Below are 26,893 nucleotides of genomic sequence, written 5' to 3' on the forward strand. Positions count from 1 at the left end.
AGATCCTATTGTTTACTGAGTTAAACACAAAGATCTTCATGCCTAAATAGATCTATGGACCAATCCATCATTAAAGAGATCTCAGCAATGACTCCTAGCCAGAGAACAGTCCCATCTGGAATCATTAGTGTCCACATGCACTGTACTGGAAATCTACCTTCTACATAGCATCTGCTTTGCACTAGGACTTCTTATACACCCTGGCAGCTTTATAAGCTGATCTTCAGAAAAGTTTTGTAAGAGTATCAGAGTTCAAGAGCATCTTACCAATTATCATGTTAGGAAGTGACCTTACTATTACCCTGTCAAAGTGACCTAAGTGACTGTTTAATTATAAGATTACTAGTATTTGTTCAGTACTGTGTCCATCTATCCATTCTTCAGCAATCAAGCTTTCATAGAGTGCCAACTACATGCATCGGGGCTACAAAATTTAATATTTGACTTTAGCCCTCAACATGCTTATACTTTAACTGGGAAGACAGTGTGTGGAACTAATGCAATATTATGCTAAAACAGAATAGACAAAGGGTTAAGGGGGAAAGAAGAGGGAACAATGTTTGATGGTAGATGGAACCAATATGCAGGAATGAATAGTTCTGTGAGAAGTCAAGGGTCCTATTTAATGAGAAGCTAATGTAGGTCTTACATATAGTAAGTGTTCAATAAATACATTAAATAAAAAGAACATTCCAGGAAGGTACAATTATGAAATGGGATAAGCCAAATCAAGGATAGAATGCTTAGAGACGACAAATGGTTTTTACAAGTCAATTTGTCAAATTTATAGACTATTTTATTAGACTATTAAGACCATTTAGCATCTGAAGGGGTAACTGTGAGGAAAAAGAAAGCTGGAATGAGGAAAGAAGATTAGGCACAGCAGATACAGGCTCTCCACACTGAGAAAGAAAATCAGATGAATTCTTTATATGCTTTGGTATCAGCAACAGCAGAAAAAGAATGAGACTTCTCCTTCCCCTGACTGACCAAGAACTTCTTTTACCCTTAACAAATAGATACATCTCTGTCATTCCTTTTTCTGTAATATATAGGAGTCTCCCATTTTTTACCATTATCTAAGCTTCCTACAGGAGATATGCACCCAAGATGGCAGAGAAAGAGATAAGACTTTAAACAACAAATCTCCTCCAAATGTTCAAAGGCCATAAATTTAAAACAAAATCATTTTCCTTGCATTAAAATTTCTTTAAGATTAAAGAACACCAAGCACACTTACACAGTTAACTCTATTTGTCTAATGAACAGGAAAGAATAACATGGAATATTAGAATAACATGAAAATTATATCAAAAGATAAGGCAAAAAACTCATTTAGGTCAATAATTTTAATCTAATTTTTCATAACGTCCATTTTACCATCTGTGTGAAATTATCTATTAACAATTAGCTATTCCTTCTCCCTTTCTTGTTCTTCCCCTATATAACAAGGGATAAAATCCTGAAAACTATATTGCCCAAACTTTTTTGCTACCAAGGTGTAGATATAATGTAGGTTCTACCAATAATATATACACTGGCACCATATTTGGGAAGCAGAAGGTAGACTCAGTCCATTTTTCCTCTGGCCATGGTGGCAGCTAACGTGTAGGCTTTGGCAGACCTGAGTTTTTGCAGTATTGGACATCTCATTCCAGTGCCACTAAGCAGCTTTGGGACTCTGCGGTAAATATGACATCAGCAATGACTTCCTGTAGCCTCCAAAAGTACAAACAACCAATAAAATTGCCACAATAGATGAACAAAAGGTGTTGGGAGAGGTCCAGAGAAACACATAATGGATAATTATAGAATCTCAGAATGTCAGAGCTTAAGCTCATTTAGACTAACTCTCGTTATTTTATATATGAAAATACTCTCTTAATTAAGGTTAAAAGTCCACGTTTCTCAATGTCCTTTTAATGTACTTTTGAACACATCACAAACTGCTTCCAATTAGTCTCCACATAATCAAATAGCTAAGGAGTTTCCATTAGCATATACACAGGTAAGCCTGGTGAAATAAATCCCACCCCAAAATAAAACCTCTTCCTTGATTCTTACAGCTATTCCATTTCTCTGTTCCTATTATGGGGATCATCCCAAAATACTTTTCTGTATTTCCTTATTTTATTATTACTTCTTGAATCCCATCAATCAGACTTTTGTCATCACCATTCCAGTGATATGACTTCTGCTAAAGTTGCTACAAACTCTAATAATCAATTTCACTGGTAACTTCTCAGTCTTCATCTTAACGTCTCAGCCTTTGTAAAAGTAAATCACATCCTCTTAAAAAAACTTTCTTTGCTTGAGTTTTTGGACATAACTATCCTACATTTTCTCTTATTCTACTGACCAGCCATTCCTCTTCCTTCTTGAGTACTGATTCTTCCTTGTCTTTCAGCCTCTAATGTAGCAATTGTTTCAGGGCTCAGCTCCTTACCACTTTTTTATTCTTTTTACTTTCTAAATGCTATCATCCCAAATTAAACCTCCAGTCTCAACCTCTTCCCCTAAACTCCAGACCTAGATAGCTGACTGTCCACTTGACTTCTCCACAGGAATGTCTAATAACCCATCTCAAATTTAATGCCCTTAAAACTCTCATTTCCTGCCTCCAACTTCTCCTTCCCCAACCTCAGTCTCAGTAAATGGATCACCATTCACCAAATAGCTATAGCAGAGGAATTATCATTGATTACTTTTTTTCTTACGGTAGCAATTTCTATCAGATTTACTTTCAAAATACATTTGGCATTCAAGTATTTTCCTCCTCTTTCACATCTACCATACTAATATGGGCTGCAATGATCTCTCCTAGACTACTGAAATGGCCTAACTGTTCTCCCTGCTTTCATTCATGTTCCCTGCTAGGGTCCACTCTGTGGAGCAGTTAGAGTGATTGCTTAAAAACATAAATCAGATCAAGTCACACCCTTGCTCAAACCCCTCAATGCTGTCCTCTCACACATAGAAGGAAAACCATTGGTTCTCACCATCGCCTAGGAGATTTGGTATGATTTAGCCTCGTCTCTCTGACATCATCTTTGGCTACTCCCCCCTGAGTCACTGCAGCCCAGCCTTATCTGACTTCTTGAATAATATGCTAACAGTTTCCTCCTGAGGGTCTCTATACTCCCTTGGACTGGAAGCTCTCCAAATTTTCCCCAGATGTTTACATTATTTACTCCTTCATTTTCTGTCTGTGCCAAAAACAATATTCTCACCAAACCCTTTCTTCTTCCCGACCACATGAGAAGACTATATTTGCCTAACCTATTGCAAAGAGAGACTGGGAAAAGTGACAGTTTTAGTCAACTGAACACTCAAGTCCAGGTCTGATCCCTAAAATATCTTACATTCTCTTCCAAACTCTTTCTCCCCCAACACCCAAAGCTAGAAGCAAAGGATTTTAAGTTGTTGGGGCCACAATGTGAAAGAACCTGGATTGCTTAGTCACTGCTTAGAGGAAAGCCATTCTAGAGAGGTACCTCAAACTCTGAATGGGCAAGAAACAAATTTTTATTCCTTTCAGCTACTGAGATTTTGAGGTCAGTTTGTTATAACAGCTGGCATTAATTACCTTGACAATACCTTACTCAAGTGGAAACTCTTTAGAGAAGGCTTCTCTAACCACCAATCTAAAATAGCCACTCATCTATTAATTCAAACTCTAACCTCCAATCCTGCTTTTTCTTTAGAAAATTTCTAACTTTGAGTATATTTAAGTATTTATTTCCTTTTTTTTTTTCCGCTTTTTAGGGCTACACCTGTGGCATAAGGTTCCCAGGCTAGGGGTCAAATTGGAGCTACAGCTGCCGGCCTGCACCACAACTACAGCAATATCAGATCCGAGGCGCGTCTGCGACCTACACCACACTTCATGGCAATGCCAGATCCTTAACCCACTGAGCAAGGCCAGGGATCGAACCCACAACCTCATGGTTCCTGGTTGGATTTGTTTCTGCTGTGCCACAATGGGAACGCCTATTTATTTTTTTACTTCTTTTTTAAATTTAATTTTATTCCTGGTGATGAGTACTTTAAAGATATAGCTCTTAGCAACTTTTGATACACACTACAATATTATTAACTATGGTTACCATGTAGTAAATTATGTCCCCATAACTTCTTTATTTTATAACAAGAAGTTTGACTTCCATCTAATACCTCTGGGAATCACCAATCTTTTCTCTGTATCCAGGAGTTTGGCTTTTTTTTAAGATTCCACATGTAAATAAGATCATATGGTATTTGTCTTTTTCTGACTTATTACACTGTACTTGTATATTGTTTATCTCTCCAGGTAGAATGTAAGTCCCATGAAGGCAAGATTTTATCATACTCACTACTATATCTGAGGGTCTAGAATACCAACTGGCTCATAATTACTAACACCGGTATCATTTGTTGGGAGCTGCAATATGTCAGTCTAAGTGCTCCAGAAGTAGTAATAAATATTAGAATTGTGCTTTGTGATAAAGAGCATTAGGACAGAAGCCCAACTAAATAGGTTTTCTTATAAGAGCTGTCACTAATCCATAATGCTACAAGTCCAAATACAAAAACGCCCTTCATGGAGATATGCTTTACTTCCAAGCTGTTCTATATTTGAAAAGCTCTAAGAACATGTGATAAAGAGTATCATTAATTATACCATTTGTGCCAAAAACATTTGATACAGATGTTCATGCATAGGAACCCTTGGTTTGAAAGCAAATTTGAGGGAGAGAACAGGAAACAGCACCATGCCTGAGCAGGAAATACCAATGTTATACAACCTAAATGAGTGCTGCGAAACTTGGAGAAGGGCTTTGGTGGCAGTGACAGCTGCATCAAAAGCAATGAGAGAGGAGTTCCAGCTGTGGCTCAGCGGTTAATAAACCTGACTAGTATCTGTGAGGACATGGGTTCCATCCCTGGCCCCGCTCAGTGGGTTAAGGATCCAGTGTTGCTGTGAGCTGCAGTGTAGGTCACAGATGTTGCTTGGATGTGCCATTGCTGTGGCTGTGGTGTAGGCCGGCAGCTACAGCTCCGATTCAACCCCTAGCCTGGGAACCTCCCTATGTCTGGGGTGTGACCCTAAAAAAGACAAAAAGACAAAAAAAAAAGGAAACAGAAGGCAGTCTTCTAGCAAATATGCCAACTATTGTTGGAAGATGAGCAGAAACAAACCTGAAGAATATGGGTTTTCTGTTGATTATTCGTCATTCTTCTTGACTTGGTCCTTTCCACTTCATGTCTATGAACCCACCCTCGAAGTTCATGATTTAACCTATAAGATAGCTTAATTAATTAAACATGTTCCATACAAAGAGCTGTCTCTTTTGGTGGGAAATGAATTTAGTCATATTCTTAGGTTCCTAAGAGCCTTCTAAGTGCCTAATGATTCAATATTGTTTTTAGATTTGAGAAAGCTAAGATATTCAATGTTTTTTTAATAAGACAGGCAGTTTATATAGTAGCCTCCTCAATCATGAGTTCAAAATTCAAAGAAAATCATAGCGAAGTATCTGCCAAACATGAATATTGGATGCAAAAGTTTTTCCATTAAAAAGTATTTCCTGTTTCTGCTCCTGAACTATGTACACACAGACACTGGAGAGCCAAAGAGCACATAACAGTCATAGGACTGCTAATAACAAATGGATGCATTAAAGCCTTTGAAAACAATGCTCTTTAGCAGTAGAAAAAGAATGCATCAACTGCTCAGGAAGAGAAATTTCACTGAACTATAATCCAATTTTCCAATCCTGGAAATAAATTTTAAAAAAAGCCTGGTTCAAATATATCTTTTCTTTATTTTGCTTACTATTTAGAGCAGTTGTGAACCATGTTAGAGTAGACTTAGTTGATTACTATGTATCATAAAAAAACTGAAGCAGTTTTTGAGGTTCAGGGACAGGATTCAAAATTATAGGCAAAAATTCACAGGAAAAGTAGATAAAGATAGGAACAGCAGTTCAAAAATGATTTCAGAATCACATATCTTCAAATTATTACCTTAATTTAAAGATAAAGGTACCTTCCACTATGAATGTTACCACCTGCAAGTCTATCACTTCCCCTGAATTTTTATATTAACATCATTCTGTAGCTTTCAAATAAGATATATTTAAGTATACAACCCCAATACCATCACATGAAGTAAATCCATCGTGATCTCTATTAGGCTGGTGGAGAAAATGGACAACTGATATGCCTATGGTTATCCAATAAATAATTCAGACATTTTCTCAGCCACTTGGTATATCTGAACAAATACTTTCCTAGGTTCCAAAGCAAAACACAGGAACTCACTCAGATATATCGTCAACAATCTACAAGACTCACCTGAGAGATTCTGTTGTGTTGATCAAGGGCTGACAGGGAGGTGGAGGAATATAGAGTAGTGGTTCTTCAGTTAGCACCATCAAGGCTTTGTCATTTGAAACAGAATGATCGTACCTGAAACATACACATAAAAAATGTGGAGTTCCCGTCGTGGCGCAGAGGTTAGCGAATCCGACTAGGAACCATGAGGTTTGCGGGTTCGGTCCCTGCCCTTGCTCAGTGGGTTAACGATCCGGCATTGCCGTGAGCTGTGGTGTAGGTTGCAGACGCGGCTCGGATCCTGCGTTGCTGTGGCTCTGGCGTAGGCCAGTGGCTGCAGCTCCGATTCGACCCCTAGCCCGGGAACCTCCATATGCCGCGAGAGCAGGCCCAAAGAAATAGCAAAAAGACAAAAAAAAAAAAGTGTCACTTTGTGTCTTAAATTCATAAGAAGTTTGCTGTAAGAAAATCATCACTAGCATTAAGTTTTCACGGAAATAAAAATATAGTAAATAGGGGAGTGCCTGTTGTGGCTCGGCGGGTTAAGAACCCAACTAGTGGAGTTCCCGTCGTGGCGCAGTGGTTAACGAATCCGACTAGGAACCATGAGGTTGCGGGTTCGGTCCCTGCCCTTGCTCAGTGGGTTAACGATCCGGCGTTGCCGTGAGCTGTGGTGTAGGTTGCAGACTTGGCTCGGATCCCCCGTTGCTGTGGCTCTGGCATAGGCCGGTGGCTACAGCTCCGATTCAACCCCTAGCCTGGGAATCTCCATATGCCGCGGGAGCCGCCCAAGAAATAGCAACAACAACAACAGACAAAAGACAAAAAGACAAAAAAAAAAAAAAAAAAGAACCCAAATAGTACCCGTGAGGATGTGGGTTCGATCCCTGGCCTCGCTCAGTGAGTTAAAGGATCCCACATTGCAGAGTTCCCCTTGAGGCTCAGTGGTAATGAACCAGGCTAATATCCATGAGGATGCAGGTTCAATCGCTGGCCCTGCTCAGTGGGTTAGGGATCTGGCATGCTGTAGCTGTGGCACAGGCCGGCAGCTACAGTTCTGATTCAACCCCTAGCCTGGGAACTTCCATACACCACAGGCACAGGCCCTAAAAGAAAAATATATATAGCAAATAGAACATACTGAAAGAAAAAAGCAAATATAATTTTAAAAGGAGGGAAGTATAGGCCACACAACACAAATGTCATTCTCCGATTTTCTTTTTCTTTTTTTTCTTTTTATGCCATATCAGCATATGAAAATTCCCAGGCTAGGGGCTGAATTGGAGCTTCAGCTGCAGGCCTACACCACAACCACAGCAACAAAAACACAGGACCCAAGTTTCGACCTACATTGCAGCTTGCGGCAACAATGGATCTTTAACCCACTGAGCAAGGCCATGGATCAAACCCACATCCTCACAGACACTTTTTCAGGTTCTTAACCCACTGAGCCACAACAAGAACTCCAATTTTCCAATTTTCTACAAAGATTATCATGGTAGTTCATATTTACTGGGCAATTGTATGGTACCAGAAACTAGGTATACAATGATAACACATGGTTCATGTCTTCAATGAGCTCAAGGCATACAAAGTGCTGCTTGAACAGAGGAGGTAACATGGTAAGAGGGGAAAGACTCACTGATTGATAGGAAAGATTATGATTAATATGAAAGTATTACATAACCAGAACAAAAGTTTTTGTGGTCATTCACAATTCTTTTTTTTTTTAAGGCCGTACTCACAGCATATGGAGGTTCCCAGGCTAAGGGTCTAATCGGAGCTGTAACTGCCAGCCTATGCCACAGCCACAGCCATGCCAGATCCAAGCCACGTCTGTGACCTAAACCACAGCTCATGGCAACTCGGGATCCTTAACCCACTAAGCAAGGCCAGGGATCGAACCTGCAACCTCATGGTTCCTAGTCAGATTCGTTTCCACTGCGCCATAACAGATAACAGAACTGACAATCTTAAAATTGTGTGTGTGTGGTAGAGAAAAAAGCAAAAAATAATAGGCAGGAGAAAAGTATAAATGTTGAAAAGCTAATATAAATTTTAAAACCATGGAGGAATCTCTAACCAAACATCAGAGTGACATTAATCAGTTATTCCATTAGCTTCAAAATATAAACTTTCCATCACAGTGATCTATATCATATGAATTCAGATCTAACATGTGATGTAGGGAGCAAAATCTGATTTAAAAATTAGAATTTGAGCTGAGGGCATTATTGATATTTATTCTCTTCAGTCTGCTACTTTAACCTTTTTCACTAAGAAATCTTAGATCTAGCTTGAATTTCTTTATATATAATACTCTGGATTTAGAAAACTAGATATATTAAAATCCAAAAATAAAAACTATAAACATAAAATGGACATGGCTAGATTTGTACTTTTCATTAATTCAATCAACAAATATTTACTGAATACCAAATGTGTACCAGGTACTGTGCCAAGTGCTGGAATTCCAACACAGAACAAGGGAAATGAAGTCTCTCTCCTTAAAGGCCTTAATGGAGAAGATGGACTAAATATAAGAAAACAAACACATAAAATAAACCCAAACTGTGGTTAGAGCTATGAAAGAAACAAACATATGGTTGAAATAGAAAACCAGTGGCAATGTCTACTTTAGATAAAATGAGAAGGAGATGGCACAAAGGTTGAGACAAATCCTATAGAAACTGGGAGAAGAGTTTCTAAATAAAGGCAAGTGGGAAAAAGGGGGGTTCAAGGAACTTAAGGAAGACTACTCACCAGCTCAAGAGTTGTGAGGAAGTGAATGAGGCCCAAGATGAGGTTGGAAGGACTGAGACCAGATTATGATGAGGAATTACTAAATGTTACAAGAAGCCACAAAAGGGGTGTTAAGTAGAGAAGTAATATATTTTAATTTAGGTTTACATCTTGTCACTGTACCAAAAACAGTTTTAATGAAGGCAAATGGGGAAGCTGGGAAACCAGTTAGGAGAGAGCTGTAGTAATTCAGGCAAGAGCTGAAGATTCTGTGGACTAAGGTAGAGCAGTAAAGGATGAGGAAGAATGAACTAATTCAAGATAATATTTGTAAAGAATATCACCAGCACTTGCTGAAAGGGAGGAATCAGAGTTTCTGGGCTTGCCCAACAGAAATGAAGAAGACTATTGTAGAAAAATGAGTGGAAAAAGACTATGGAAGAGTTCCCACTGTGGCACAGTGGGATTGGCAACATCTTGGAAGTGCTGGGATGCAGGTTAAATCCCCAGCCCAGCACAGTGGGTTAAGGATCTGGCATTGCTACAACTGCAGCCTAGGTTGCAACTTTGGCTCAGCTCTGATCCCTGGCCTGGGAACTCCATATGCCGTGGTGTAGCCAAAAAAGAATAAATAAATGAAGAACTAAAACAAAAGAAAGAAAGAGAGAGAGAGAGAGAGAAAGAGAGAGAGAGAAGGAAGGAAGGAAGGAAGGAAGGAAGGAAGGAAGGAAGGAAGGAAGGAAGGAAGGAAGGAAGGAAAGAAAGAAAGAAAGAAAGAAAGAAAGAAAGAAAGAAAGAAAGAAAGAAAGAAAGAGAGAAAAGAAAAGAAAAGAAAGAAAGAAAAGAAAGAAAGAAAGAAAGAAAACATGGAAAAGAACGTAGAGTTCCACTGTACAGGTGCTAGGTTTGAAATGTTAAAAGAGAAGTCATGGAAACTAATGGATATATGACTCTGGAGACTCAGAAGAGAAGTCTGGATGGGAAATAAATTCAAGAATCATTAGGATATATAGAAATGGACTGTGTGCTAAATTATGAATGAATCATCTAGGCAGAAAAAAAAACAAGAAAGTTCACAGTTCCAAACCTTAAGATAGAGGAGGAGCCTACAAAGATGAAGCAGAGCCCCTTAAAAGAAGAGTAAACTAAAAACATAGTAATATAAGAGAATATTTTAAGAAGGAGTGATCTACAACAGCCAAATGTTGAGGAAAGATCAAGTGAGATGAAGACAGAAATATGCACTGAATTTGACAACACTGAAATCACTGGCCCCCTTGACAAAAATAATTTTGGCAGAGTGGAAAACTAACTTCAAGATAAAAGTTAGAGACTTCTACGTATGCCACACACAAAAGGAAAAAAGCAACAGCTGAGGATATGTAGATCATTCTTCCCTTCAGATTGCACCAGAAACATTCTTGATGTCCTTTCTTCTGCCTGTTACAGTTATTTGGAATAAAACAGAGATAGCGGTACACAAGTAATGATTGTACACACAAAAGGAAATCAGTCTAAATTAACCATTGAAGAAGAAAGAAAACTCTACACTTTGTAAATTCTGAATGTTTATGAGAGGAGGCTGTTTGCCACACTAAAAAAAAAAAAAAAACCCTAAGAACAAAGATCTGTCACAACTGTGTTATTTTTAAAAATCAGGTCTGCGCACTTAACAAAAATACAAATAGTCTAGACCATCAGAAAAGCCTAAAACTACTTTTGAAAATGTAATTCTGATTTATAACTTTATTTCCATGTGATAAATAATGATTTCTGCACATCTATGCTGACTAGCTTTGTTCTATTGGCCAAAAATTTCTTTGGAAAAGAAAGAAAAAATCTGATAGGAGAAATATCAGGGAAGGGACTGGGTGGAGTTGATGGGGAAAGAAAAGGGAGACTCTAAGCCAGCAGGCAATCTGGAGACAATTAGATCCATACGACTCCTGAGCTAGTCAGAGTTCTAGGCTGCTTGCAAACCATTCCATAACAGGAAAAATTTCAACAAATATATCACTAGTGAGGGACAGTGTTAAGGAGCTAGAGTTAATGAAAATTCCTAGAAAAAAAAAAAACAGGTTCTGGCTGATGCCTTATATGTAGGGTGACTACCCTTTTCCCTTTATCCAAAATAGTCCTGATTTATGCTGAATGTCCTGACATAATTATTACTAACACTACCTTTCATTCTTAAAAGCGTCTCAATTTGGTGACAAATTATATGGTCATCTTATTTATATACCATACATTTCTAACACAGAAAATATATGTGTGGTTAATTATTAAATGCTAGGCAAATGCAATATTATAAATTATGAGATTAGAATATAATACTTTATTTGAATCAGTTGCTGTAACTCTCTTAAAAAATGAAACATAATATAAAATAAGCTGCATTTAAAAATTAACATAGCGGAGTTCCCGTCGTGGCGCAGTGGTTAACGAATCCGACTAGGAACCATGAGGTTGAGGGTTCAGTCCCTGCCCTTGCTCAGTGGGTTAACGATCCGGCGTTGCCGTGAGCTGTGGTGTAGGTTGCAGACGCGGCTCAGATCCCGTGTTGCTGTGGCTCTGGCGTAGGCCGGCGGCTACAGCTCCGATTCGACCCCTAGCCTGGGAACCTCCATATGCCGCGGGAGCGGCCCAAGAAATAGCAACAACAACAACAACAACAACAACAAAAAGACAAAAAGACCAAAAAAAAAAAATTAACATAAGCGAGTTCCCACTGTGGCACAGCAAAAACAAACCCAACTAGTATCCATGAGGATGCAGGTTTGATACCTGGCCTTGCTCAGTGGGTAGCAGATCCAGCATTGCCATGAGCTGCTGCCATGAGCAGACATGGCTCTGATCCCATGTTGCTGTGGCTGTGGTGTAGGCCGGCAGCTGTAGCTCCAATTCAACCCCTAGCCTGGGGACTTCCATATGCCATAGGTGTGGCCCTAAAAAAAGAAAAAAAAAATTCAAGTGTTGTGGTTGAGTATAAATAAATGTCCAAGATTCAGTTTAAAACAAATTCATATTTGGTGCTTTCAAATGTTTCACAAATATTTTTGATATCTTTTATTCATGATTTATAATGATGCAAGCAAGAATGTCAAATTAATGGACCAACACTAAGCTAAATCTCCAAGGGACTCAATAATAATCTTAGATATTTTAAGAGACTTGCATGTAGCCAACAACTGATAATCATTTCCTTTTTTTACTAAAACCAGTAACCTGGATTATGCATAGGCAATGGTGACTTTAGAGCAGGGGACAGAGAGATAGCTTACATTACATGCACTACTTTGGTGTTTTTTTGAGAGGGGTTGTTTTGTTTTTTTTTTTACTTACAAGTTATATTAGTTTCAGGTGTAAAGCAAAGTGAATCAGTTACACATACATACTTATATATGGCTATATTAATATGGGTATATATATATATACACATATATATATACACACATATCTGCATTCTTTTCCCCATATAAGTTATTATCCACACACTACTTTAAAAGCTGATAAATTACAGCTACAAGTCATTCAGACCTCTAGATTCAACTAGTACAGAGTTCTAGGCATTCTAGGAGCCACCATGTTAGCTTACACTATCATGGGTGGACAAATAAGTGAAGGATTCTATTTATGGTTAATGCAAAATAAGTAATGTTCTTATAAAGCTCACCTGAACTGCAGTTTCAGGTGTCTATTCAATAGCTTGTTTTATTTTTAGCAACAAGCTATATAACTAAGTAGTACACTCTCAATCCTCATAAACCCAAAGACTACCCATTAAAATGTAACCTTTTTTTTTTGGCTGCACCCACAGCATGTGGAAGTTCCCAGGCCAGGGACTGAACCCACAGTGCAGCTGAGGCCTGTGCCACAGCTGCAACAATGCCAGTTCCTTAACACACTGCACCACAAGGGAACTTCATAAAAATGTAACTTTTTTTTTGTCTTTTGTCTTTTTAGGGCTGCACCTGTGGCATATGGAGGTTCCCAGGCTAGGGGTCGAATCGGAGGTGTAGCCGCAGGCCTACGCCACAGCCACAGCAACGCCAGATGCAAGCGATGTCTGCGACCTACATCACAGCTCACGGCAACGCCGGATCCTTAACCCACTGAGCAAGGGCAGAGATCGAACCTGCAACCTCATGGCTCCTAGTTAGATTCATTTCCGATGCACCACGATGGGAACTCCCAAAAATGTAACTTCTGATGGCTCTCATGTAGACAACAATAGAAAAAGTTACAGAGCATGTGGGGCAAATGTGGAAAAATCACTTAATAAAATTACAAAAACTATTAAACTCTAGTAATATTCAGGAACACTTACATGATCACTAAGATCAGTATTTCTGAAGTATGGCTAATTTTGGCATTAAAGAAAAAAAGCAGGAAATGTTAGGTTTTCCAATATTATGGTCCATCACATTCTATGCTACATTACAGTCACCATACAATTCTTCAGATCCTCTGCCACACTTAGCATAGTACTTTACACACTGCCAATTCCTAGACAAAATGAATTTTAGCATTTTTTTCCAGGAAAACTAAATGGAGATAAGCCTGAAGAGCTATGGTTATAATCTCATTAAATAGGATGGGTATAACAGAGTAAAAATCAGAAGAATGATTCCCAAATGGCCTTTGACCTGTAAAACCTTAGAGAGTTGAGTAAACAAATCCTTAGTCATTTTTTTTTTTTTTTGGTCTTTTTAGGGCCGAACTCATGGCATATGGAGGTTCCTAGGCTAGGGGTCTAATCGGAGCTGTAGCTGCCAGGCACAGCCACAGCCACAGCCACAGCCACGCCAGATCTGAGCTGCATCTGTGACCTACACCACAGCTCACCGCAACGCTGGATCCTTAACCCACTAAGTGAGGTCAGGGATCGAACCCGCAACCTCATGGTTCCTAGTCAGATTTATTTCTGCTAAGCCATGACAGGAACTCCTTTAATGATTTTCAAACATTATTCTGTGCCACAGTTGCCACACTATGACCTCCTGTTGCCTTCTTAGTCAAGGACCTAGCTCCATTTGACTCTAATAAAAATTCCAAATAATACAGGGAAATTTTTTTTTTCTTTTTACAGTCACACCTGCAGCATATGGAAAGCTAGGGGGCAAATCAGAGCTGCAACTGAGGCTTATGCCCTAGCCATGACAACACTAGACCTGAGTCACATCTGCAATCTATGTTGCAGCTTACGGCAACCAAGGGAAATGTTTATCAAAATGTATACAGGTCTGGATTTCTCACTGTGGCACAGTGGGTTAAGAATCTGACTCAAGCACTTTGGGGCGCTGCAGAGGTGCGAGTTCAATCCCAGGCTCAGCCCAGTAGGTTAAAAGATCTGGCTTTGCCACAGGTAGGTCACAGCTGCAGCTGTGATGCCCAGGAACTTCCATATGCTGCAGGAACAAGCCATTAAAAAAAAAGTATACAAGTCTGAAAAGGTCCACTATAACCTTCTTCTAGTTAATATAATATAGAAATTGTATCTTCATAGAGTTAAGTCTTTTACTATTGACAAACTATATGGAAATTTATGAGACAGTATCAAATTATGACAAGGGAAGGAGATTCAACAAAGATCACAATAAACAATTATAAATGATTTTATCTAATGACTGCAAATAGGTTCAAACATATTCCACCAAATCTTATCCACCACAGATTATATAGTAGCAAATATTAAATGTATTATATATATAAACATATGATAGACAGATAAAATAACTATATTAAAGAGGTTATATACAATATAATATGTATATTAATAGTTACAATCAGATTTTAAGGTCACATCTCTACAAGAATTCTAAAACTGGGAGTTTTTAAAAAGTAAATTTATTCTTAGAAGAGATCTTAACAGTAAAATTTATTAACGTCCTTGCAATCCATTCGCTCTACTAGTTAAAATTGTAGATAAACAATTTAGATGTACAGTCATACTATATAATTCTGTTTCAGTTTCATTAATCAATTTAATAGAGACATGCCATCTAACCTGTAGCTGTTTTTCTGGATGATACCATCTGATGTATCTTGTTCCTCTTTAGCAGAAAATCCTAGGAGATGCCTCCTTTGATTTGCAGGGTTCACACTAGGATTCATTCGCCTGGAATCCTGTTCCAATATACTGAAAAATTTTAAATGATGAGAAATAACTGAAATAAAAATGTCATACAAATGCATACTACATGTAGCTCTGAAGCAAATCAGAATTATTTGTGCAGGTCCATGCATCAAGAATGCTAGGCATAGAGGCAAGCCAAAATGGCCTAGTGCTGTAGTCAAATCCCTAGCTTGGCATCCTGCACATATATGAAAAATGATTTTGAAAATATTTTTTGTTAAGAAGTACCTTATTTATAAACTGTTTAAGCAAAGTCAGTATTCCATATGCTTTTAAAACTCTATAATTATGTCATATATATATATATATATATATAAGACTAGGTATAACATACATATAAACAAACTCAGATAATAATTGAAATAAGAAATTCTCCTAGAGGCTGCAAACTGATGTTTTCAATGAGGAAATACTTCAAATGAAATGGGAATTATTCTTTTTATCAACAGCTAAATTCATTAGTCTTTCACAATCCCAGAAGCCAGACTATCAAATAAAGCTAACTTTATTTAAACTTTTCAAATTCCTGTAAGAATTTCTTCTTTAGTTCTTCCCACTTTCCTAACATCTTCTTCATCAATGTATATCTTCTTTATGGGCATAAGTATTTGGGGCAAAAGTATATACATTAAATACTACAATAGTTATTTAACACTTTTAACTCATTAATCAAGGGCTTAGAAATTTGGTTCATCAATAAAATATCCTGTATGTGTGTGCTTTATTTTACAATGCCACACATATAACTTACACTAGTGATAATTTTCTTGAAATTCAACACAAACCAAATCTCCCTAAGGGAGCACAAAAGAAGGGACATCACATTCTATTTAGAGGGATGAAAGTGGAGGAGAAAAGTAAGACTGATAAGAGTCACAGTTAAGGACCTATGATTTCAAGAGAAAGGAGTTCTTTGGGATTTGCCTCCAAATTTGGAGGAAAGGATGTTAGGGGAAAAGAAAAGCAGGTACATCTCTCTAGAATCTTTTTCTGATATCTCATTACATTTCAATTCTCCTCAATAACCCCCTGAATCATTGCTATCCAGTAGTTACCACATCTTATGCTGTGGCACTTTGGCAAACTACAAACTCCTCAAAAGTATGGCACCAAATTGGAGTTCCCGTCATGGCTCAATGGTTAACGAATCCAACTAGGAACCATGAGGTTGTGGGTTCCATCCCTGGCCTTGCTCAGTGGGTTGAGGATCCGGCGTTGCCGTGAGCTGTGGTGTGGGTCGCAGACGCAGCACAGAACCCGCGTTGCTGTGGCCCTGGCGTAGGCTGGTGGCTACAGCTCCAATTCAACCCCTACCCTGGGAACCTCCATATGCCATGGGAGCGGCCCAAGAAATGGCAAAAAGACAAAAAAAAAAAAAGTATACCACCACACCGTAGCCATTATGTAAAATTTCATTTCCTGCAACTAAAATTGTAGTTACAATTGTAACTATCAGAGAAAATATTTACCTGAGTGGTCACAAATAGTATAAGTCCTACTGCAAATGAGAGAAAAGGCCTGGTGGAATATCCAACTAAACTTAGGAAAACTTATCTTGGTGAGTATTTTAGAAAATATGAGATGAATAGTAAATAAAAACAATTTTGTAGAGAAGTCAAATGAAAAGTGTGATAATTGTATATTTTTTCTTTTCGAAATTTATTCTGTTTTTGTTGTCTTTTTGCCTTTTCTAGGGTTGCTCCCGTGACATATGGAGGTTCCCAAGCTAGGGGTCTAATCAGAGCTGTAGCTGCCGGCTTACGCCAGAGCCACAGCAACACAGAATCCAAGCCAGGTCTTCGACCTACACCACAGTTCAGGGCAACGCCGAATTCTTAATCCACTGAGCAAATCCGGGGATCGAATCTGCAACTTCATGGTTCCTAATCAGATTCGTTAATCACTGAGCCATGACGGGAACTCTGAAATTTACTTTTTTAAAAAAGTGTTTCTTTTAATCCTTTCAAATCTGATGCCAAAAATTCTACTTAGGAAAGTATGCTGTAAATAAAATCAAAGTTAAGAACTTTCCCCTCAGTTTACAGACTCTCAACTAATTCAACCCCTACAGGCCTACCCCTCCACTGTATTTGTGAAATATCCCCATAACAACATTCCTGTTGGATGGAAGTACTCCCTCAATCCCTCTAAGGACTAGAAGAAGCTCTATTACCCAAACTAGGAGTTTCCCTGGTTTTAACTAGAAATGTGCTTCTTTATGACTTCTACCAGTTTGGGTACTAGTTTTGGACTCTGTGGCTATTCAAAACAAGTCTAAGCAAGCCTTCTTCTAATGTCCAAAGACCTCTAACATCCCCCAACCCTCACCCCAGGCTTTCTTTTTCAAGACTATAGTTTCTTTTCTGTGTTCCTCTTTATAGTACAGTTTTAGGTTCCCTCAGCATACCAGCGGATATGCATATCTCAATATACTTTTCAAAAATGATGTCCAGAAATAACTACAGTACTTCTCAAATAGTATGAACATTACAGGATGAAACAGGATAATTCCTTTCCATGTTCTAAATATTATTCTTCCACCAATGCAGCCTAATATCATATGGGCTTTTTTGGCAATTACATCATACGCTATTTATATTGAGGCTGGTTTAATTAAAATTCCAACTCTTCCCACAAACTGATTTTGGACTATATTTCTTTCCCTCCCCTCCTCTTCCACTTAAAATTTTGAATTTATATAATTGAGCTTTTTGACCCAGCTGAGTAATTTACATCAATTCCTTTTAAAACATCATTTCTGAGCTTTTAAGATCCTAATTAGCAAAAAAAAAAAAAAAAAAAAAAAATTCTTCTTCTAAGCAAAGACCAGCATTCCATCAACATCCTCAATTAAGCTTTTATTAAGATATGGAAAAGATGCAAAAAAATTTTAATAAGATATGGAAAAATTTTATTAAGATATGGAAAAATATGCAAAAAAATTGAACCCTGGAGCATGCTCATAGGGAGTGACTTCCAAGTTTGTAAAAACATAAGTTAAACTGCTTCTGAACTAACTGTAAGATCACCTCATCCAAAATTTCTCATCTTGACCACAGAGTTATTACAAGACTATTAAATATTCTTCTAAGCAGCAAATACAATGTAACAGCAGCTACCATCTTTTGAGCACCTACTACATACTAAGAAATGAAAGCTCAAAGAAAGTTGAAGCTCAAAGAGTTTAAACAGTTTGCCAAAGGTCATACTGTGATATGGTGATTTATAATAAGAAATATATATGTCAACATTTTCCCCAGCACAGGGAAACCCTTGTAATTTCCCAAGTGATAAGAACCAGAAAGGTGCCTTTTGCTATGTTAATGAGGTAACAGTGGAAGGCCCTTAGGTTGTTACCTCTGGGCTGGTCCCCAAGGAACCAATAGCAACAGAAACCAAGAGAAAATTGGAAGTTTCAATCCCACCCACCACCCCCACCTCCAGGGAATGGAAAGGGGCTAGAGATTGAGTTCAATCACCAATGACCAATGAATAGTATCAGTTATACCTCAGTCAAGCTTCCATAAAAACCCAAAAGGAAGGGATTCAGAGAGCATATGGGTTGGTGAAGATTCAGGTACAGTGGTGAGTCTGAAGAGGGCACAGAAGCTCCCTGCCCATTCCCAAATACCATATGCATCTCTTCCATTTGGCTGTTACTGAGTTATACCCTTTCATAATAAAATGGTACTCTAGTAAGTAAAATGTTTCTGACTTCTGTTGAGCCACTCTAGCAAATTAAATGAATCTGAGGAGGTGGTCATGGAACCCTCTGACTTATGTAGCTGGTTGGCCAGAAGCACAAGTGACAACTTGGATTTGTGACTGATGTCTGAGCAGGGCAGGAGGGTATCTCTTGTAGGACTGAGCCCTTAATGGGATCCGACACTATCTCCACACACACAGTATCAGAACTAAGCTGAATTGTAGGACACCTGGCTGGGGTTGGACAGTTGCTTGGTGGTGTGGGAAAACCCTCCCCACACACTGGAACTGGATAACTAGAATCCTTAGGGAGGAACATTTTGGTAGTGTGAAAAAACATACATTGGAATTGGTGTCAGAAACATACATGCTCTGAGTATTTAATGAAGCCAGAATTTGGTTCCAGGATTAGAATACCATCACAACATTATGCTGATACTTCCCAGAATTATTGATTGATGTATTTATTTATTCAACTTGTACTAGATTCCTATTATGTTCCAGGAATCACATCTGATGCTAAAACTCAAAAACAAAAATCAAATACACTGTCTATGTGTCTGTGTGTGTATGTTTAGGAGGTGATATAGATAAAAGATAACAGAGGGACAAGCAGGATAACATGGGGTTACTGTCAAATGTTATAGAAGCATACAATGGGGATTTGATCTCTATGAAGAGGATCATGAAGTTACCTTAAATGACAAGCAATAAATAAACAGGTGGAAAAGAAGGATGAGAGTGAGAGAAGGCATTTCATGTAGACCAGTATATGAAAAAGGATATAATCATAAGAGAGTATGTTTTGCTTAGGGAATTGCAAGTAAAGCAGAAGAAGGTATACTTGCGGACATGAGCATGTGCAAACGCTGTGGGAAAAGGATCATCTCAGAGAGAGAAGGGAAAGAAAGGAAACTGACAGTGCTGCAAGGCTAGATTTTGGATGGCCATGCCTGCTACGATATCAGTAGTCTAGCAATTTATTCAATAAAAGAATCAAAACTGGTATGGTGTTTTCTCGTTTTAATTTTGGCTCCCAGTAATCACATCCCTTTCTATATCAATATCTATATTAAATATCTATACCTATATTAAATTCCTTGGTCTAACGAGGGAAATCTACCTACTTTCTTTTAAAAACTGGTATTATATTTGTCTCCTATTCTTCCAGAGGACTTGGGGAATGCCACTGTGGAAAAAAAACAACAGATTACTAGAACAGTTCCTCTGATTTCCAATTTCCTGGCTAGGGATCTTAAAGTCATTAGTGAGGCTCTCATAGTTAACTGACAAGTCAAAGTGGCTATTATGACTACTAGGAATAGTTTCTATGCTTTTTCTTCCTTGAATCTTACTCTCAACTAGTAATTAACACACTCTGTTAGTTCCTCTGGATAAGAATGCACCTTCCTCTAGCCCACTGATTCTCAGTGTGGTACCTAACCAGCAGCATCAGTATCACCTGATAATTGATTAGAAATGCAATTTCTCAGGCTCCATTCCAGACCTACTTGCCCAGAAATTTTGGAAGTGGTGCTTAACAATCTATGTTTTAACTGGCTGTACTGGTGATGCATGCCAGTGTTTGAGAACCACTACTTTAATCTTGTTTTTCATGCCACCTTGCCTATCTCAATTACCTAAAAGTTATGTTTTTCACAATAAATCCAACAGAGGTGGACAGTTTGAGGAAAAGGATGGGGAGTTAGATGAGAGGACTATAGGAGGACACAATCAAAAACTGTGTGTTTATGAATGATGTACAGAGAAAATTAATTCACAATTATTGGTACTTGGAAGTTTTTAAAGAACCGTTCTACTGATGATTATTCTTTCAATGACTTTACTTTTACTACCACTGTGAAAACTGGCATTTGAAATCACAATTTATGGCTATTATAAGCAAATGCTTTGATTTTTAACTACCAGTTTCATTTATTTCATCTGTAATTGGGCTATACTATAATCACTTAGCTAGACTTGCTAGAAGTAAGTTTTAATGCTGAGTGGTTTGGCTCATAAGTGATCACTATTTTTTCCACTGCCCATGTAAGTAATAATTGTGTAATGTTATCAATGACAATATGCATTTAACTACAGTTACTTCAGTAACTTTTACCCTTTTTTAGCTTGAGGGCTCATTCAGATTTGGTGAACTCTGCAAAAATGATCTTCAAAACACTTCCATTACAGAGAGTCAATAAAGTATTTTAAACCAGGAAGTCAGTCAAAGAAAAGGCAAAATGAGGATCCAAACTGCCTCTGAGTCTAATTGTATTACCTACCCATTGGGCGAAAATGTATTTTGAAAAGGTAATATATTAAGATATTTTGTAAAGAATCTTTTAAAGTTTTTCACTTGTTTGTTTTTGGTAGTTGTTGTCACTTGACCCCTTTCCTTGTAAAAAAAAAATTTTTTTTTTGTCTGAAAATGAGATTTCTTTTAAGCTAAATTACAGAGAAGCTGACTGCCCGATTGAGCTGAAAACATCTATATATGCTTGAAAAATCTATGTAATGATCTATAGAAACTAATTTTAACCATCTAAATAACTGTAAATTTGTATTTCCTTTGTTTTTAGTAAATTTGAATGACAAGAAGCTCTATTTACTGACAGAATTCAAGACTGCCTTAGTACAATCTTGATAACACAAATATTAAGAAAGCAATCTGTACAAAATGTACAAAAAAGTATGAGAAAATATTGTTCACATGAACACTTAGATTCTTGGCATGAGTGTTTTTGCATCATTCAATGTCCCCTTTTGTTAATTTTGGAAAAATTTCCAAGAACACAAGGAGATGACTCAATCACAATAAGAGTTAGTATAATGATTTGCATTCAATGAATGTTTATAGTTCATGACATTAATCAAACTCTAATCAAACAATCTAATCAAACTCTTTTCATAATTAGCTTAAATCAGATTCTATTCAGTATTTTTTTTTTTGTCTTTTTGCTATTTCTTTGGGCCGCTCCCGCGGCATATGGAGGTTCCCAGGCTAGGGGTCGAATCGGAGCTGTAGCTGCTGGCCTACGCCAGAGCCACAGCAACACGGGATCCGAGCCGCGTCTGCAACCTACATCACAGCTCACGGCAACGACGGATCCTCAACCCACTGAGCAAGGCCAGGGATGGAACCCACAACCTCATGGTTCCTAGTCGGATTCATTAACCACTGTGCCACGACGGGAACTCCTCTATTCAGTATTTTTAAAAAAACTAATAAATATTTTAAAAAATAGAAGTCTCTATGTCTCTATGACCAAAAACATGCTACTCTGCAAGAGTCACAACAGTTTTAAGCCACAAAATAATCACTACACCAATAAACCTTGCTCATGCTATAGGTCAATGGGCCTGAAAAGCATAGATTAATAAAATACAAGTAATTTCAATTTCCCCAAAAGTCTGGGAAAAATATAAAAAGAAGAAAATTGTTAGTTTTCTTTTTCATTTATGAAATTCTAAAAGCCAACAACTGTTTTAGACTAATTTATAAAGCCAACTTAATCCTAAAGAGATGATTTCAGATACCCAATTTCCATAACAAGTAGCTGAACAAAAAATGGCATATCTCCAAATCTATTCTGTTCATTGCAAACCTATTTCCTTATGGTACAAGTAGGTCAATTTTAAGTTCAATTCATCTCAGCAGGTAAGAACCATACTGGTTCCCATACCCAAAGGAAACCCATATGCCGCTAATGCTCTGCCTGAGAAAGGCACATGAAAAACTGAAATCACTTTAAGCTGAAACGAGCATGGAGATATTCAGGTTTTAATGTGGAATAGTGGGAAGAACACAAAATTTGGAGTCAGGAAATCTGGATTCAATGGGTGGCTCTGAGAATTCCCACTTGAGAGCTTTGGGAAAGTCAGTTAACTTCTCTGAGCCTCCAATTCCACACATGTAAAATAGGAAAAATAAATATTTCACAGGGTTTTTCAAAGATTCAAATCAGATGACAGATGTGAACATGCTTTATAAATTTGGAAGGGCTATGTGTCCCAAAGATGACCCAGTTAGTGGCTCAGCTTGACTTTCCATCTGCCAGGTTCAGGCTATTCTCAACATAGCAACTGCAGTGATTGTTTTAAAATCTAGGTCAGATTACTATGTCACTTCTCTGCTCAAAATCTTCAGATTGCTCTCCATTTCTATCATGGTAAAAGCCCAAATCCTTAAAATGACCAAGGCCTCACCAAATTCAACCTCTCCTTCCATCATACCTCTCTGGCATCATCTCCTACTACTTTCCCCCTGGCTCACTTTGGTCCTGCCACACTGACCCCTCCCACCTTGCTTTTCCCTAAACATACAAGGCACACTTCCATCCTAGGCCTTTGTACGAGCTGTTTCCTCTGCCTAGAATGTTCTCGCCCCCCTATATCCATATGCCTAATTATCACCTGCAAGTCTTACTTCAAATGTCTACTTTACAATAATCACTATTTAAAACTACAGTCCCTAAATAAATAAACTATAATTCCAACATCTACCCTCACACTTGTAAAACCATTTACGCTGCCATACTTTATCCTTCTGTTCACAGAATTTACAATTGTAGGGCCTTCCGAAGTGGCACTGTGGGTTAGTGAGCCGGCGTGTCTCTGTGGAGGCCTGGGTTTGGTCGTGGCCCAGTGCAGGGGGTTAAGGATCCAGCATTGCCACATCAACAGCTCAGACTCTCTCCCTGGCCCAGGAACTTCCATGTGCTGTGGGTGTGGCCAAAAAAGAAAAGGGAAAAAAAAGGAATTTGCAATTGTATCATTTTACTTACTATGTTCATTATCTCTATGTCCTCACTAAACTATAAGTTAAAGAGTGTAGAGACTTCTGTGCTATTCTAGGACAATGCCTGACCCATAGGAGACATTCCTTCTTTTTTTTAAGTAACAAATGAATTTTATGTACCATTCTGCCTCTTGCCAGGAGAAAAATCAAGGTCTTTATTTTAGGGAAACTAACCCTAAATGGCAGGTGGTGAACTCACTATTGCAACATCTCCAGATCCAGGACAGGAAATTATGTTAATTTTCATTGCAACTAAGGCTAAAGACAGGGCGCTCTCAAGGAATTTCTCCAAATATTAAGAGAGCTTTCTTTCTCTGTTTATTAAATGGTTCACAGATGATTTTTGCAGGGTAGAAGTAATCAGGGGTAATTTACTAAGAACAGAAATTTGACTGAATGAAGAAAAAGATCAATAGTCAAGATATTAAAAAAAAAAATCCTCTAAGTAGCAGTTTTCAGAACCAAGGATTACCAGACTCTGAAACATCTACTTTATGTGGCAGTTTGCCAAGTTAGCCAAAAAGAGCAAGAAAACAACCTGATATTCTTTCATCCATTCAATGAACAATTATAAAGCAAGCACTCTTCTAATAGGTGATGATCATTCTTGGAACCTAGCCACTATATTGTAAGGAAGGCTAAGCAGCTTGTGGAGAGGCCCAAATGAAAAAAAAAGAGACACCTAGCCAACAGACCTGGCTCAGGTACCAGCTGAAGCCAGCACCAATTTGCTGGCCATGAGGAGTGAGCCATCTTAAAAATAGGTCCCCTACCACAAGCCAACCTATTGACACTCCAGGGAACAAAGAAGTGCTGTCTCCACTGAGCCCTTCCTAAACTGCAGATGTTTCAGCAAAATAAATGACTTTCAGCCTTCAAGTTTTTTGGGATGGTTTGCTACATAGCAATAGATAACTCATAACACCCGCAATTAAATTGCTGAAGTCAATGAGTCATTTAACACAGCAAACAACCTTTGGTATACTCTTACTTGAGAAAGACATACTGTAATCATTCTAAATGTCAAGATGCCTATAAATTTGAGTGCAATCTCTTTTCTGTTATAGTTACATCAGTCCCATCAACCCATAAAATACATATTTTCTCCTTTCATATCCAGTCTTAAGCTTCAGGAAAATGGGTTAAATTATTGGATAGAGTCCTAATTCCTCTTTCTGCAAACACCAATTTCCTTTTCTCTGCATGGCATGGCTGTTGTTCTATTAGTCACCAGGATATTCCTTATAAGCCTCCCTATATACCACTCACATGAAAGCCAAAACTAAAGAAAATCATCAACAGAATTTTCCATGCCCTCAAAACTCAGCTCTGCACTACTGATGGACTGCAAGCCATTTGTAAGAACAAAAGATGAAATCTACAGAGGTTGGAAGAAAAGAGAACTAACTACTTTGTTGATACTTTTTTGAAGAACATGAATAAATTAAGACTAGGGAAAAAAACTGCCCTTAATTCTGCTACCTCTCTGCAATCCCAGATTCAATGACACCTGGTATTTAGTTGTATTGTATTTCTTCAGTTTATGTGTCACTTTGATAAATGTGGAAAATACTTTTAGCCAAAAACTTGAATTAGATTTCATTTAAAAATCTGTCTGAACAAAACCACGTATACTTGGTGGTTTGAAGTCTGACATTTAAGTTATACAGTAACTTTTAACCTACAGCCAATAGTGATATCATACAGCAAAATGTGCTTTGCAATTGAATAGGGGAAAAAAAATTGAAGCCAAATTTAGGGACAGGCTCATGTCAGGATAAAAAACTGTAATTCTTCCTGTAAAAATAATGGAAAGCTGACAAAAGTAGAGAATACTGGAATTAAGAGACATTTATTTCTAACTAGTTCCAGACAACTCAAATTCAATTCAGTATTCTCTGTGGCAACCTTTTCCTTATAACATAGTCTCATAGGAACACCACAGAGTAAATGGACTTTAAAGTAGTATGAGGAGTTCCCATTGTGGCTCAGTGGTAATGAACCCAATTAGTATCCATAAGGATGTGGGTTTGATCCCTGACCTTGCTCAGTGGGTTAAGGATCCGGCGTTCCCGTGAGCTGTGGTGTAGGTCGCAGACGTGGCTCGGATCCTGCATTGCTGTGGCTGTGGTGTAGGCCATCGGCTATAGCTCCAATTTGACCCCTAGCCTGGGACCCTCCATATGCTGTGGGTGCAGCCCTAAAAAAAAAAAAAAAAAAAAGGCAAAAAATAAAGTAGTACGATTTACGCTTCCTCATCCAAGTCTGATGTCTCAAACTGTAAAGATTCTGGTTCTGTGAGGGGACAGCACCTCACCAAGAACAAGGAAGGAAAAAGGATTGTCAATTTCAAATAATTATTATGTTTTTAAAGACCTAATACCTAATATATGCACAACCTCCTCGAGATGTTGCTTTATTATTGGCAGAAAAAGAGATAATTATAGTAACTTTTAAAACAGAAAGGGGAAAACATAACAAAATAATCTATATACTGCCCTCCTAGGTGCCAGGAAGAAGTTCCTCTCACAGAGTTATTGCTATGGCTCCTATTCTGAAAAAAGCACAGGCCCATAAATTTCTGCAATTATGTAATACAAACCTATAAACACATAAGTGTCTGTCTAGAAATTTAATAAAACTGCTTTTATATATATTATCTTCTAACTTAATGGATAAGTGCTCTCACATTACCATATGGGTCAATGTATAGAAGGAAAGAAATACAAAACTATACACAGTAGTTTTCCAACCTGGACATACTTCAGGATCACTGGAAGAAAAAACTTTGCTTAAAAACAAATTATTTAGATCCATCTTACTAGATTCCATAGGTTTGAGGTAGGGCTCAGTTAGCTACCTTTTTAAGATTTCATAGCAATTAATTTTAGGCACAGCTGAAAACCACTAGGAGAGAATTTAACAAAAAGTCCAGGGAATTTCTGTTGTGGATCAGTAGGTTAAGAACCTGACTAATGTACATGAGGATATGGGTATGAACCCTGGTCTCACCTGATGGGTCACAGATGTGGCTCAGCTCTGGCGTTGCTGTGGCTGTGGTGTAGGCTGGCAGCTGCAGCTCCAATTCAACCCTTTGAGGTTCGGATTCAACACCTTAGCCCAGGAACTTCCATATGCCACAAATGTGGCCCTAAAAAAAAAAAAAAAAAAATCCAAATTGTTAAGGAGAAAAG

The 26,893-nt window shown here is 38.0% G+C and overlaps 1 protein-coding gene across 1 annotated transcript in view; it reads right to left on the reverse strand.

The window, feature by feature from the left end:
• ATF6 (activating transcription factor 6) overlaps positions 1–26,893 on the reverse strand; it is a 219,664-nt gene that overhangs the window by 129,346 nt on the left and 63,425 nt on the right. Inside the window, exons 11-13 of the mRNA XM_047782874.1 lie at positions 15,065–15,196; positions 6,337–6,450; positions 5,179–5,278 (exon numbers count right to left, since the gene is read on the reverse strand). Coding sequence (XP_047638830.1) covers positions 5,179–5,278; positions 6,337–6,450; positions 15,065–15,196 — 346 coding nt within the window. The remainder of the gene's footprint in view (positions 1–5,178; positions 5,279–6,336; positions 6,451–15,064; positions 15,197–26,893) is intronic.

Source organism: Phacochoerus africanus, chromosome 6 (genome assembly GCF_016906955.1).
Source record: "Phacochoerus africanus isolate WHEZ1 chromosome 6, ROS_Pafr_v1, whole genome shotgun sequence".
Lineage (NCBI taxonomy): Eukaryota > Metazoa > Chordata > Mammalia > Artiodactyla > Suidae > Phacochoerus > Phacochoerus africanus.